General features: G+C 53.9%; 1 protein-coding gene across 3 annotated transcripts in view; it reads right to left on the reverse strand.

Moving 5' to 3' along the window:
* Positions 1-485: 485 nt before the first annotated feature.
* Positions 486-15,022, reverse strand: part of NALF2 (NALCN channel auxiliary factor 2) — a 31,889-nt gene continuing 17,352 nt past the window's right edge. Inside the window, exons 2-5 of one of the 3 annotated variants that reach the window (XM_075053954.1) lie at positions 9,044-9,215; positions 7,802-8,495; positions 3,482-3,703; positions 486-1,469 (exon numbers count right to left, since the gene is read on the reverse strand). In XM_075053954.1, coding sequence (XP_074910055.1) covers positions 8,077-8,495; positions 9,044-9,215 — 591 coding nt within the window. In that variant the 3' untranslated portion in view covers positions 486-1,469; positions 3,482-3,703; positions 7,802-8,076. Of the gene's footprint in view, positions 3,704-7,801; positions 8,496-9,043; positions 9,216-15,022 lie in introns of all 3 variants that reach the window. The other 2 variants (XM_075053955.1, XM_075053953.1) reach the window with 2 other exon arrangements.

A 15,022-nucleotide genomic window follows, 5' to 3' on the forward strand; every position in this document is an offset into this window, starting at 1 on the left:
GGCATGCAGCATTCAATTTGGAGCGGAGTGTCCTAGCTCTGTTGCATGCCGAGATCTGTTGTCCAGATGAATTAATTCCAGATTATATGTGGGTGTGGACTTCAGCTGGGCAAAATTTGGATACCCTGGTTTAGTCATTATTCTCTGATGAATCTCTTGGTGACAGTCTTTGCCCCTATTGTTCTGAGGTGAGCCCCATGGCAAGAAATGTGAAGGCAAGAAACAAAAGAATATAAAGAAAGGTTACGAAATCAAATTCAGTAAGGCAGGGTTATTGTCCCTCCATTCTGCCTCTTCTGTCCTCCATGTGAGATTGGATTTCGCAGGAAAAAAACACCCGTAGGACAGACAGACCAAGTTTGCAGGGCAGGTTCTGGTGGGGAGCAGGGGGCCGGCAGCCCGTCCCACCGCGTCTCCCCGGATGGTGAGCAGCACGCCGGGACCTACACGGCCCAAATTAAACCGCAGAGAAAGGGAGGAGGATGTTATCATCAATTCTTAACATTTTATTTCTTTACTGGGTTAAACAAGGAGCTGAGAAAACCTCTGCCCCAAAATACAACAGAACTGAAAGCATTACAGGTACAGAGACTATTGAACACAGAGAGTAGTAGGATAATATTTTTAATACAACTGAATTATAGCATGGTTTTGTGTTTTTGTTGTTTTTTTTTGTTTGTTTTCTGTCAAACCATTTTGGAAAATAAATGTAATAGGAACTAGTGCAAAAAAGTTCTAAACATGAAGCACAGTGTATAAAATGGCATAAGAAAACTGTCCCCTCGAGGACACAGTCACTTTCTTATGACAGAGGGGAGAAAGAGAAACAGAAGGGGGGTGGGAACAGAGAGGGAGGGTCCGGGAGGCAGAGGAAGAAAGCTGGAAAGAAAGAGAAACCGGGCAGGGGGATTAGAAAGAATATTTTGACTTCAGCAGTATGGTTGGTTTTGTTGGTTTTTTTCACCCCGCCACCACGTACTGTAAAAGGACCTTTTTTGTTGTAGGTCTGAGCTCTGTAACCACCGACATTTCACGAGCACTTGAGAAGGGTTCGGTCACAAGCAGCCTGGTCACACACACACACAGGCAAAGCCATCCCGGTCCCTGCCGAGGTCCCCCCCGCGCCCCTCGTGCCCGCCGGCGTGCCGGGACCCCCCAGCCCGGCGCTGGCCGGCAGCAGAGGGGCAGAGAGAGACCTCGCCTCCGCTGCCAGAAACGGCATCTCCCGCGCTCCCAACGGAGAAGGGCAAGAGGGCAAGGACGCTTTCTTTGGGGCTCTCTTCGGTGCTCTCCCTGAAAACGGTTCTTGTTGAACCGCGGCGGTTCCTTCTCTCGCTTTGTGGCATCCCCGCCGGACCAGCGCATTGAATTTCTTCCAAATTTAAACTCCCGCGAGCGTACAGGAGTATCTCTGGTTTCGAAGGCATCCCGCAACTGTGATGTCTGAATGTACTGAAGGCTAGAAGAAGCTGGATTCATTTTGGTTTGGAAAAGAAAAGAGAGCTTGGTTAGAGGGATGCCTGGGGGCACCCGCCACCGGCCGAGGACCTGGGGAAGAAGAGATGCTTCCTCCCGGGCATCTCAGCAGCGAATTCCCACGGGGAACGTGCCCCTGTGGTTCCCAAGGTGTGTTATCCAGGACCGAAACCATCCCGGTAAGAAAGGCAGCTCTCCAGTTTGCTTTCACCACGGAGCCGCTCAGCCTACTGCCCCCAAGAAACTGGCTGGATGCTATTTTAAGTAGAGCTGGTTGGAATTCCTTACAAATTGCTATTCTCTCCGAATCCACTGCCACCAGTTCCAACTGTGCGAGCAGAAAAAGTGTGATTGATTTTTTTCATTTTATTTTTTGAAAATGAAAGGTTTTGTGGGAAAGGGCTGTTCTTGATACATTTCTCAATTTGAAAAAAATTGGTCATAATTATCAATATGGCTTGTTTTGACAAGTTTCAAAATAAAAAAAAATAACTGTCTGGCTTGAAATGTCTTTTTGTTTCGCAACTCAAGCACGTACAGTTCCCAAATACGTTTAAAAATGGTAAAACCAACCCCAAATTTCATAAGCCAAACCTAATTTTTTTTTTTGAGTTTCAGTTTACAACAAGCAAAGTTGTCGACTTCCCGGGCTGAAAAAGAATCATCAGAAAATGCTAACGAGACTGGAAACCACTCCTGACCTTGTTTCGAACAAAAGTACTAGATACGCAGTGTATGAAAGGAAGCTGGAGGAATGGTGTTTAGTAACTCAGCCCATCTGCCCGTGAACACCCAGTCCTGCGAGCGAGGGCTGAGAGCTTTGATAAAATCCCCAACAACTTTTAAAAGGAATTATTTAATTTTTTTTATGATCCTTATTTGAAAATGATTTATCCTTTGCGTACGACCACAGCCCTTCCTTTGCTCCCTTCATCCCAGAAGGGCAGAACTGAAGATCCCTTTGGAAACTGCTGATGCCGGTGACCTCCCTCGCGGGGTCTTGGCGCAGCCCTGCATGACCCGGGATGGAGGAAAATCTCCTCCTTCCCCTACGCCCAGCGGGATGAGCATCCACCAGCCTACGTCCCGGGAGGAGGCAGCTGCACGTCCTGCAGGGACCACGCTGTGGAAGGCCACGTGTGGGACCCCCCCCCTCCCCGCCTGTGTTTTTGGGAGCCCCATTTTGGGGAGGATGCTATTCTCCGCTCAGCCGTGAGAAGCGCGGTTGGTGCTGGCTTCGTTGTTTGAGATGGAGCCTGGGGCTGCAGGAATGGTGTAAACCGCTGGGATTTTTCAGGAGTCAGGTGCTGGCTCTTGGCTGGCACTCAGAGGACAAGCAGAGCAGGCGCGTTCCTATCCCCCTCCCTGCAGCGATGCGCAGGACTGCAAGCAGTCACCCAAAGAGCCATACGGACCAAGAACACCCCAAAAGAGCTGGTGAAAACCTTCACTCCTGAAAGAAACCTAAAGGATGCCTGGACCTGTGCAGCCCCCCCAGAGCTGCCGCGATCCAGGAGCTCCAAAGAGGCTCCTCCTGGGGGGAGAAGGGGCCATCACGGGGTGTCGGCACCCCGCTGGGATGCCCAAGAGCTGACTTTGTTTGATGGGCTAGAGTAGATCGTTATTAACGTCCCGCCTAAACATTAGCCACTGCCCTTCCTAACTTTCCAAATATAATTTAAGAGAGATTTATACCCCCCTGGATGGGAAGCCACAGGGCAGCTCAAAAAGTCCATAAACAAAATTGTCTGCCACATCACATAGATTTTAATAGGGATTTTCGCAGAATCCAACTATGTTTGTCTCTACCAATGTCTATAGGCATTCCTTTCCAGGGTGGTAGCAAGGTATCATGTTATAATTTATCACAAGCCGCTGCATGACTTTTTGAGGGCAGAGCCTTCAATCCCAAGGCTGAGCACAAGGCAGTGCCCCCTCGCTGCAGGACGGGGGGGACCCTGTCCCACCGGCCGCGCAAACAGCCCTGCTCCGTGCTAGAACTCACCCCACTCCCTGGCAAACGCGGCGCGGGGAGACCTCGCCGGCCAGAAGGGACCCACCGAGCTCGGCGACGGGAAGCTCCGTCGCATCGCCGAGGAGGATCCTGCCCTGGGAGCAGCAGATATCGGGGATTTTCTTTTTTCTTTTTTTAAACGCGGGCAGAGGAACCCTCTCCCAGCATCGCCTGCAGTCCTGAGTGGCAGTGAATGAACTGCCCTGACATCTCCTATTGAAGCAAAGCAAAATGTGTTGAACAAAAACCATTTCAAGATGTTTTCTGAGTGTTGCCAAGTTACTCAACATGTTCTGCTTTAGTTGTCAGATGCTTTCAAAGCGATTTCCCTAACTCAGAGCACGAATGGTGAGGGCTCTCCCTGGGAATCTTTTGCCTGGGGCTACCATGGATCTGTATTTTCATAAGAAAAAGGCTCAACTAATGATTAATCTTCACCAGAGGAAGCAGGGCCTTTCTTTGGGATTTTTCTTCAGTTATTTTTAATTAATTTGTACAACTGGCAGTTACATTAAAGTGCAAAACCCAGGACTAACACTCCAGCCAGGCAGGACCCGGCTACCTTTCCTCCCGCAGCCCTGTCTGCTCTGCCTGGACCCGCTCCTGCATCCAGACCCCCCCGGGACAGCATCACCCCTTGGCTCCCCCGGGCAGAGAAAGCCTCTTGCCAAGGAGGGCAGGGAGGAATCGCTGCTTTCCGATGGGCATTTTTCTCCGAGCAGAGAGAGGTTTATCCACTGAAGGAAAGGCTGAGGTTTACATATTAATCCCAATGTGTGGAGCCTTCTTTGGGGAGAAGAAAATAAGAGCATTGAACTGAAAAGGAGAAAGCACCTTGGTTTGAAATTCCCGGCAGGATAAATCCTGGTGTTTTCCAAGGTCCCAGGAGGCTGCAGGAGCGCGGCTCTGCCAAGGGCTCCCAGTCCCAGGGCTGTGTTGGGCACAGGAGGGGCTCGGGCTGAAGCCTACCTGCACGCACGGGGCAGAGAAACCCTTTCTCTCCTTATCCCAGGCACATTCACTCCACGTTTTAATAAAAATAATGTCAGTGGTATTAATGGAGACATGTTAACGTCTCCTTTCTGGACTTTTCTCTTGTATAGCAAAGAGAAAGCTAATATGGATGGAGGATTATTAAGGTTGTAATGTCAGACCAAAGAGAAGGTTTTTATCCGACGGCCTTATAATGATGGACTGCGACATACACCGCTTCCAGCTGCTCCGTCCTGTTCTGTGAACAGCCTAGTCTGGATTCATTTAACGAGATTGGCAAAGTGTTGAATACAGCATATGGTGCCCTAAAACCACAGAACTTATTGACAGCAGCCCAGACTCGCTAAATAAAAGAACTCCTTCCAAAAGCCTTGGTCTGTGAAGACTCAGCACTTTCCTTCCAGTCACACTAGGTAAAATCCCAGCCCTGCGCCTGCCAGCGCGGCTCCGCACCCCGCGCGCTCCCCCTGCCCGCGGACCCGGCAGCATCCCTGCCGACCCGGCACATTATCCTCACGTGAACACCTCCCGGGAAGCCGCAGCTTGGAAAACGTGCGGATCTCCTCCGGCTACAGCCTAACGTCCCTGCAGAGCCTCCTCGCTCCCCGGCTGACGCAACGACACCTCGTCAGTAATCACGCTAAAGACCCCATTTTTGAAATGGCTCAGCTTTCAGATTCTTTGGGACGGAGCGCGGGCTCCCCGCCTCCCGAGATGAAGCTCATCAGCTGGTGTTACGGAAGGTGACGACATTTGTCACAGCTCCCAGGTTATTCCAGCAAACCCCTGCCAGCCTCCCCTCGTCCCTGAAGATAACTTGGGCTAATCTGACCTCACTCCGGCAGCTCCGTGGCAATCGCCCGTCACCAAACCTCCGCGCTCGGAGCCACCACAACCCGCCCCAGCCTGGACTGACGCCAGCGCGCTGGCCCATCGCTCCGCTCGCCGGCGGTGCCGAAGAGCTTCCAGGCAAGCAGAAGGGCACGAAGCCCTCGAGAACGGTCTTTGCACGGGGTTTACACACGCACACGGGGTGCAGAAGAGCGAGCCAGTAACACCGCGTCGCCTGCGAGCGTGCGGGCTCGGGCGCTGCTCAGCGTCACACCAGCAGACAATGAATAGGGCCAGTGACTCAGGGCCACTTGCTGACGCACCACACTGGGCTATTCTTCTCTCTCTAGATGAGTCGTTCAAAGATTGGATGCAGCCTATCTCTGAGAGAGGCGCCTGGAATTAGCTTAACTCTTGGCAGTACATGAAAAATGTAATTTCCTTAAGAGCGAACCGGATCCGGCTGTCTCGAGGCAGGCACAGGACCGTGCTCCCTCCCTCGGTCTGGCTGTATGCTTTTGCTAGTCATCGAAGCAGCTACACGACTCACATCTGAGCAGCAGAGCAAACGGAGGACTCGGATCCCTGTTTGCTGAACTGCTGCATGTCCCAGGTTCTCAGATTGGTGTGAACTAGACTGAAAATAGACGGATGCTGTGAGGAATAGTCAAACGAGAATCGTCCTACCTTTTCTGGGTAGCAACAGCAAGGAAATCTGCTCGGGAAACACTCTCTGCATCTTCCGTGACCACCACCTCTCCCAGCCTGATAACCAAGGGACAGCGGGTTCACAGGCTTTTGTATCTGCGGGACTTTGGTAACAGGCAACTGATAATGTGTAAACATCACCCTAAAGCTCTGAGATTCAAGTCAAAGCAGAAATCAAACATTCAGCTGCTTCTCAGAGCCTCTTTGGTCTGGAAATGGGCTGGAAACGTCAGGAAACCCGTCCTTCCCATGAGATGCCCGGTACTTCCTTCTTCCAGCCGGGTAGGAAGTAGCTTTGCTCATGGGGCTCTGCTTGGTTTTGCTTCACCTCAACAGACCAGAAACCACAAAGCTCTTAACAGTCCTCAACTCTGTAACTTCTTGGACCCTCGCAGGGACTTGGGATCGGTTTGAGATGCAGCAGGACATTCCTCCTGCTCCAGCAGCAATCCACCCTGCGCTCTGCTGTCAGCTCCCCGTCAAGAGGCAGCCTAGAAACAGAGGGACCGTCACACGTCCTCTGTAGGCAACGAGCAGGTTCACATCCGAATCGCGACCGGGACATTTTGCAGCTGACTAGTGCTAAAACGCACCCTCCTCCTTCCCCTCGCCCACAGCCAGAATAAACTTTCTCGTCTCTGGTGCCTGGCCCGGCGGCGCAGCGCCGTCCCCCGCGCACCACCTCACAGTATTCGTGCTGGGAACAGTTCCCGGTGGGTGGGTGGAGAACTTGGGAGTTTCCTAGGAAAGCGGGATCTGATGTCTGTTTGGGGCTGAATGCCTGGATAGGCTGAGCTCAGGTTAAAAAAAGAAAAGAAAACAAAACAAACCCACTAAGTGAGCCAAATGAGGCTGCACCAGCCAGCACCTTGCCCGGCTGAGTCCAGCTGCCCCAGCTGGGCTCCTAGAAATTTTCTTATCTGGGGGGCATCTGTGGATAGAAAGTATTCATAAAAACTCTCTTCCCCAGCTGGGCTTTATTAGCGCCTCTTCTTTGTGTGGGAGACTCTCCCTACAAGCCAGATTTCTCCAGCCCTTTTTGCCCAGTCCTTCTGCCATCCAGTCGATGATTTGTAGCTGGGAAGCATGGAAGGATGCCTTCTGATGCCCCGCGTCCAATTGTTAACCATGCGCGATTCCCCTCCCTCGCTTAGCCTGTGCACTGCTGGAGTCACATCTCCCTAACTCCTCTCGGAGACCAGCCACTCCGGTCAGGAAAGAAAGCAAAAAAGGTTAAACCAAATCATGGGGACACTTGGCAAAGTGGGACGTGGGAATGCTGGGGACGTCCCTCCTGCTCCATGCCTCCCCCCTCCCTCTCCACCTCCTTGCACAGAGGAGCAGGAGAGGCAAGGCTGGAGGAGCAGGTCGGGGACGTAACGAGACGAACCCCGAGTAGTACCACAGTGTAGCATAACAGCGTCCCACTCCTGTCCCCCAAATCCCACCGGCGAGGGGAATGCCGCGCTGAGGACGCTGCACCCCGCGAGAACGGTTCTGCCTTGAGTCGGTGGGTTTGTCCCCTGGGACAGGAGTGGGGGGGCAAGGCTGTGCCAAGAGGGGCTGCCTCCCTGCCCGCCTGGCCCTTCGGGATTTACAGACCGAGGAGGAAAAGAAATGGGTGCTGGGCCGACCGTCAAACCCTTGGCATGTCGCTGGCAGGTAAGGTGCGGGCGCCCAAGGCACTCGCGGCAGGCGGCCGGGAGATGCGCGGCCGTCCCACGGGGAAACCTCTTCCCAAGGGACCCCCCCTCCCCTCCGCTCCCCCCCGTGCCGTACCTTCCCGCGCCGGCGCCTCGGCGAGGCCGGGCACGCCACGCTGCCCGGCTGCTACTGACCGAACCCTTCTCAAAGCCGAGTCCCGCAGCCCTGTGCGCATTAGAGACTCTTCATCACGGGGATGCCCCGCGGCGAGCAGCTCTTGGGGGTATGTGCGGGGGTGTGTGTGTGCGCGTCACCCCCAATCCCGTGCCTCCCATTGGAGGAATAGCATGTGCCCCCCTTAGTGGAAAAAGATCTGGCGTTCTTCTTGGAGGTCGGCTTTCCCCTCCGTGTCACTCGTCCCGTGCCACGCTCTCCTCCAGGGCGGGCAGGGCCTCCAGGCTAAGCCCTCCGCCGGCCGCCCCGCCGCCGCCGTGCACGCTCGAGAAGGACACCATGGTGTGGAGAAGCATCAGGACCAGCACGCACAGTCTGATCCTGCTGCTGCCGAGGCGAGACCCTGCGGAGACCGGCAGCAAGGATGGGGAGTGGGGCTGGTGGTACTGGTGGTGGTGGTGGTGGTGGTGGTAGAGGTGGTAGTGGTTCTGCCGCTGGTGATGGAGGTGGGGGTCGTGGCGGTGGAAATGGAGTGACTCTGACGCGGTGGATTTGGGGGATGTGTTGCCGTTGCTGTCTGGGGGGTGGTCGCAGGAGTCCCATTGCACCTCGCAGCACTTGGCCTCCTCGTCGGGCAGCTGGTTCTCCAGCAGCCCTGCGGGAAGGAAGGGGAGGAAGAGGAGGGGGTCAGCGGCAGACTGCGGACGGGGGCAGCGCACCGCGGGACGGGCAGGACCTGAGAACCGGGACACCCAGAGACCCCCCGGGACTGGCCCTCGACGCGGCTGCGAGCCTGCAGACCGGCAAGCAGAGACCACCGCCTCGGGGCGCGTTCGGGACTCCCCGAACGCCGCTTGTCGCAGTTAAACGTCCCGGCCCTGCTTCCATCCCGTCACCTTCAGCCCCTACGCGCTTGCTTTAGCCTTCGGTTAGAGGTAGGGCTGTCATGTCCTGCGCTAAAGCTGTCGGGCTGTTGCTGCGTCTCCGTTACCGCTCACACCTCACCCCCGGACAGCCACGTTTCGGCAGTCAGGCAGTGCTTCCAGGCTGCACCTCCTCCCCCTCCACCCCCAAAAAGCCTTCAAAATCTGGTTGCGTGGCTTGCAAAAGTGCGACGGGGCTCATCAGCACCCACCCCTGCCCTGTCCCCTCGTGCCCCCCGGGGCGTGCGGGAGCCCGGCCCCGCTCCCTGGACCTCCTTACCCGTACAGATGAAGCCAGGCAAACCTCCATAGATCAGCTCGTCATTGTCCGGTAACACAAACGGGCACCTGGTCTGCACCTCCAGGCAGTATTGCTTGCATGGGATCCGGTGTCGGCACTGTTGTTGGGTCACGTTGAAATACTCGGAGCACAGCCAGGCCTTGTAGACAGCCTAGGGGAAGCCACCGAGAGGGACATGTCACCTCCCCAAACGCCGGGGTAGCCGAAGCATCGCAGAGACATGGGGTAAAAAGGGGAAGGGAGAACTCCTCTCGGCTCACATGAGAAATCGGGGTTGCTTACCGAACTCACCGATCAATTAGAATAAACCGCTGAAGCGTTGGGACTGTGGAACTCATCTAACAAACTAAATCCACCAAAAAAAGAAAGCGAATTAACCACACGGACTAACGTCCCCTACAGACAGGCACTGCGACAGACTGCCGTGACTCTGCCAAGACGGGTGGCCCGAGAGCTTGGTCCATCACGTGAAAAATTCAAGCACCGCTTATCCCCTGTCCCAGAGCACCTTCCTCCTGCCAGAGACACCCCGCCGCTCCCCCGGGGCAGGGTAGGGATTTATGCCTCCTCTGAAGCACTTTGGTCCCCATTGGCTCTGAACATGGGACAGCAAAACAGACCGCGGGCTGATCCTTTACTGGAAATTTTCAAAGGTCTCTGCCTGCTGGAAAAGCTGCCTGGGATGCGGCACCCGCGGCCGCTGCAGCCTCAGGCTTGTCCCTCTCTGCCACCAAGTAATGCCTTCCTCACCTTCCCCACTCATCTACCTGGTTCTGGGGGAGATTCCCCATTCATAGACATCTGGCACTTTTCGCTGTGCTGTTTCTTTTGGCTCAAATGGGCAGAACCTTGCAGGGGAACACGTTCATTTTACAGGCATATTTTGACACTCGGACAAATGTACCAAAGAGCGGTACAGATGCCCCCGTGCGCTCTGCTCGCCTCTCCGCTGGTTAGAGCTGTACTTGCCAACATTTCCAGAAGCAAAAGCAACCTGGGGGTTCACCTGCGACTGCACGGCTGTGCCACAACCCCCACCTCCCCAGTCTGCCTGGTGCCCAGTTCCCGATCCCCCTCCCTCGGGTCCTCCGCCACTGCCACTCGCGAGCAGGGGAGAGAAAGCAGTTTTCATCTGCAGCTGACTGAGATGACCTTCCTCAGCAAAACCCAGCTCTTCCCTTCCACCCTCTGCGCGTTCGTGCCCATCGCAGCTGGCTGGGCACAGCCCAGATGGTTTCGGTTAAGACCGTATCTCCCGCATCCCCCCTTATCTCCCAAAGCATCAGGCACGGGTGGAAATTGTTTGTCTTCGCTCGATTTCTCATTTCTCGTGGTGAGCAGTCTTTCCTCAGGCTGCAAGAAACCCATGACACCGCTGGGAAGAGCAGCACCCTCCGTGGCACTTCCAGCTCATCTATGAATATATCTAGGCACTAGCAATAGAGTTAAGGTCATGTTAATGACCACATCCAACTTCCTTTGAAACCAGCTAGAAAGGACTCCCTGCGATTCAAAGGGAATGAATTTCCCTCCTCGGCATGCTTGGAGAAAAATCCGTGCTCCTCCTTCCAGCTGCATTTTTATTTTCTGGAGGCTTTAATAACATCACTTCTTTGTTTCCCCATGTTTCCATAGATCCTTATCATCATTTGTTTGGACCATGGTAGTGTCTCAGGATTAAAGCTGGTTGGGAAATTCTTGGCTAGTTATTTTAGTTTCTTTTTTTTTTTTTTTCCTGGAAAATGCCAAATCATGAAAACCAGAATTTTCATGGAAGCATGTTAGTTTTGGTGAAACTTTCATCACAAGAAGTTTAATCGGGACCAGGACACAACATATGGAGCAAGCCTTTCAGAGCAGTCAATAGCCCTGTGGTCAGGGCTTTCAGCTGAGATGTGGGAAATTCAGCTGCGGTCCTGCTTTTTCTCCCTAGCCTGTTGGATGTTAATTACTAAGACAAAGTGGAACGGCTCCAGAGAAGGGACTGACTCTGCAAGCACACTGTGAGGACACAACCGGGAGGGAGAGCTTCGAGGTCTGGATCAGCATCTGTCCAAGCTGATTCCCCCGGGACCGAGGAGGAGGAGGAGGAGGGGAGACAGGCCAGCACGGCCCGTGCTCCAGAGATGCCCCAGCCCCAGCTGCGATGCGTGTCCTCCCCACCAGCCTCTGCTCCCGAGGGGACAGCGGGGCAGTGAGGAGGACACAGAAGGACCCCTCGGGAGGGTGGCACACGACACCCCACAAGCGCGATGAGCTCTTCTCCTTTGGGAAAGCATCCACGGGACCTCAACGGGATGTAAAGGAAGGTTAGACGTCTCAGTGGACACCGATGCCTTACGATAGATGGGACAGAGAACCAGAAGGTGTAAAACGGGCTTCAAACCATCCACTGACTGTCCAGGACTTAGCCAGAGGGGACACATCCTTACTTCAGGCCGAGGACTCGGCAAGTCCCTACCTCGACACGATGCTGTTGTTTACGCACGACTACAGCCATGCACGTAATCTGGAGCAAACCGGAGAGGTCCCTGCCTCAAGGAGCCTGCAGCTGCAAAGACATGCTACGGGACAGCCCGAAACGTGGGGATGCCTCTGGGAGGGATGTACCGAGGATGGCAGACATCAGGCAGCCGCCCCGCAGGCAGGGGCACCGGCTGCCCGGGCTGAAGGTGAAGCCTTCTCCTTCTCCCTGTTGGAGGGCACAAGCATCCCACCGCAGCCCCGACGGGCCGGGCAGGCAGAGGGTAGGCATGCAGACCTGCCCCCAGCAAGCACTCCTGTGGAAATTGCTATGAAACACGTTTTCCAAAGAGTTTTTAGGTCTATTGGAGATTTAAGGTATTCAGGAAGGGGTGAATTTCCTTCATTTCAATCTTCTAAAAATTGATTATTATTTTAATTATGATTAATTATCTGCGTTAGTTATTTGGGCTGCCTTTATTGGCAACAGAGAGAGGGCAGCCTGAGGACAACGCAACCCTCCGCAGCACCCCGACCACCCAACAGCGAGGAGGTTGGAGGTGCTGCTCTCTTTCCCTGTTGACTGGAGAGGATTTCTGACAGCTAGCGTTGACTAGCTGCTTGAATTTTAAATGGATGAAGTTGGGTGGGATGAATTCTCCCCAAAGTCATAAAGTTTTCGGGATTAAAAACTGGATGCATTAACTACAACACAAACAGCCTGCAAATTTAAACAGGAATTAAGATACGTACCAGAAGAAGATAACTTGCCTCCCCCTTTTTGTGATTAATCATTTGGGCTATTTCTATGCAACAAGTCTGCCAGTCACACAGCACCAACAGTGCCCTGCCACTTCAGTCTCTCTCTTGCACACGCTCTTCAGTGCTCCACGGTAATGAACAATAAATAGCAAACAGGTGAAGTGCAGCATTTATACACAGCTCACAGTGCCGTATTTGCTCACAAAAATTCTGTTGCAAGTGCCGAAGTGACAGTACATGCAACAGCAGACCCCGGCATCCATCCACGAACGGGTCAGGAATGGGAAGGGGATCAAATCCGCAACGTGATCCACAACCAAGGTGCTGCCCGGGGCTGGCGGTGGGTGCTCCCCTCCCGTCCCCGGGGCGAGCAGCGGTGCGAGGACGCTGCTCCACGCTTCCCCGGTGCCAAGGGGACACAGAAGCGCTGCACGTGGACCCTCACAAGCGATGGCTGCAGGATAACTGCTCCCTAAGGACGTGGTCACCCTTGTCAGCCCCGGAGGACCCCCTCGAAGCCCGGCGCAGCCTGCACGGACCCAGACGGGTGCCGCCGGTGTGCCCGGCCCCACGTGCCAGCCGGGAGGGTGCAGGCGGAAGGACCACATGGGACACACCGAATCCATCCCTCCCGCTCACCCTGTTTTCCAGGCCCTCCTCCGGCTTAGCGTGAAACGTCTCCATCAATGGGACTTCCTCGTGTTTCCGGAGGAGGTTGTTTTACTGCTGAAAGCACTCGTCTCGCTGCCTACAAGTTTTCCTTCATACTTGACCTACATTTTTCCACCCAAAAGTTCATTCCCTTCAATCATTCCATAAACCATCCCTCTCCCTCCTCTCTGTTTACACATTTCTAATATTTGCAGATGTATCACGCTCCCCATTTAGTCATAACTTAGGCAAGCTTGACTGATTTACTCTCTCACATTTCCTGCGAGTCTCCCTCCCAGCCCTTTAATCATCTCTGACTCTCCCCCGCGCTGCTTCCCAGGTCCTGGCTGCATTCACGGCTCCCACCGGGGGACACGTGCAGCCCAGAGAGGAGGGATGCTACACCGTGTCCCGTGGCAGAGGACCGTGGCTGTCACCTGCACTGTCCCAGCCCCGGCTTCGGGCTGCGGCAGACTCCTGAGAGTTGGTAGGAAGGAGCTGGGGCTCATCCCGCTCTCCTGAGGAAACACAGCTTGCACGTGCAGACTCTGCGTGGATCTGTACGCTCTCCCCCTAAAATGTTTCTATCGACTCCTATCAGGGAAGTTCGGCAGAGGGTTGGGGTCTCAGACACCAACGTTCCCGCGAATTTAATGAAAATCCTGAGTGAAAGGCTGCAAAGAGCTGGTGATACCTCAGCCACCGGAGAAGGCAGAAGAGGTGCTCTCACCCAGAAACTGCGACCAGGCACCAGGACTTCCCGGGTGCCTTCCCTTTTCCCTTCCCTTTTCCCTTCCCTTTCCAGGGCACCCACTTGCCCAGAGGGAAGCACCAGAGCCATGTGGCTACCCCGGTCCCAGCCAGCCCTCGCCTTACCGGGCTGTGGGTCCTCCGGGTGTTGCAGCAGGCATTCCTGCAGCTGTGCATGATGGAAACTGCCCACGTCTGTTCAAAATAGAGCCACCAAAGACCTGCTGGTGCTCCTGGGCCAGCAGCTGCCCTGCTCCACCGGGATAAGGCTGAGATGTGGGCAGATCTCTGGGAAACACCAGCACCCTCCCGTCACACATCTGCAAAAATCAGTGTTACAGGCAAGGAGCAAACTCCCCGGGATGCTCAAGCAGCAGCCTTATGGCTTTGGTTTTTCAACAGCTTTCGGTATGTCTGGGCTTACCCCACACAACCTGCTTTCTCTTGCTGTTACAAAGGACGTGTAAGAATTTAGGACAGGAAGAAATTTATTCTCTGCTTAAATCAATGGGGAAAGCTCACTGTTTTCCATCCTTGCCCTTTATGGTTTCTTCAGGAAGTGAGTTTGGTTGCAATCAGCATTTCTTCCATTCTGTTTTTGCTTTTGGCCGATCTCCAGCCTGGCCAAGTAAATGTAAGTGACCTGAACTCCAAAAAGCTCTATTTTGGTGCCCTCTTCCTGCATTTTTAGCTCGGAGGACTGGCTAGATGACTCCAAGAAAGCACAAGGAGTTTTGCTGCCTAGGAAAGGGGCCAACTTCAGACACCCAATTTATATGTGAGGAGGAGGACAGGCTATCTATCTGCATCTGAATTTTGCAGGTGTGCTGAAATACCCCATCATAAAAGACATTAAAAGAAAGAAACAAAATGAACTGGGTTTCCAATAGCTATCTAATTAAGCTACCTGCCTGCTCACACTTCCACCGATATCTGAAAGCAGCAGTCAGAGGGATGGCCTTTTCGCAGGCACTTCTGTGCCAGATTGAGTTCCTCGCTGCCTGCACTTCTGCTGCCTGTGCTTCTCCCACTGACTGCTGTCAGTACCAGGGCACCATCCCCCATCAAACAGCTTTTCCAGAGCCTTTCTGCGCTCTTAGTATTTCTGCACAAAATAACGTACTCATTTTTTTAAATTAATTTGGCCATTTCAACACCAATCTAGTTGCTACCAGTATTTTGTAAACACTGGCATTGACTGTCAAACCACTCCAGCTAAATTTTGGGAGAACCAAGGGGCAGGGATGGGATGCAGCACCTTTGCAGAGGACGCAGTGTTCGGGATAGTCTGGATGCCCGCTGAGACCACCAGCTGTAAATAACCCAACAAGC

Source organism: Buteo buteo, chromosome 22, assembly GCF_964188355.1.
Source record: "Buteo buteo chromosome 22, bButBut1.hap1.1, whole genome shotgun sequence".
Lineage (NCBI taxonomy): Eukaryota > Metazoa > Chordata > Aves > Accipitriformes > Accipitridae > Buteo > Buteo buteo.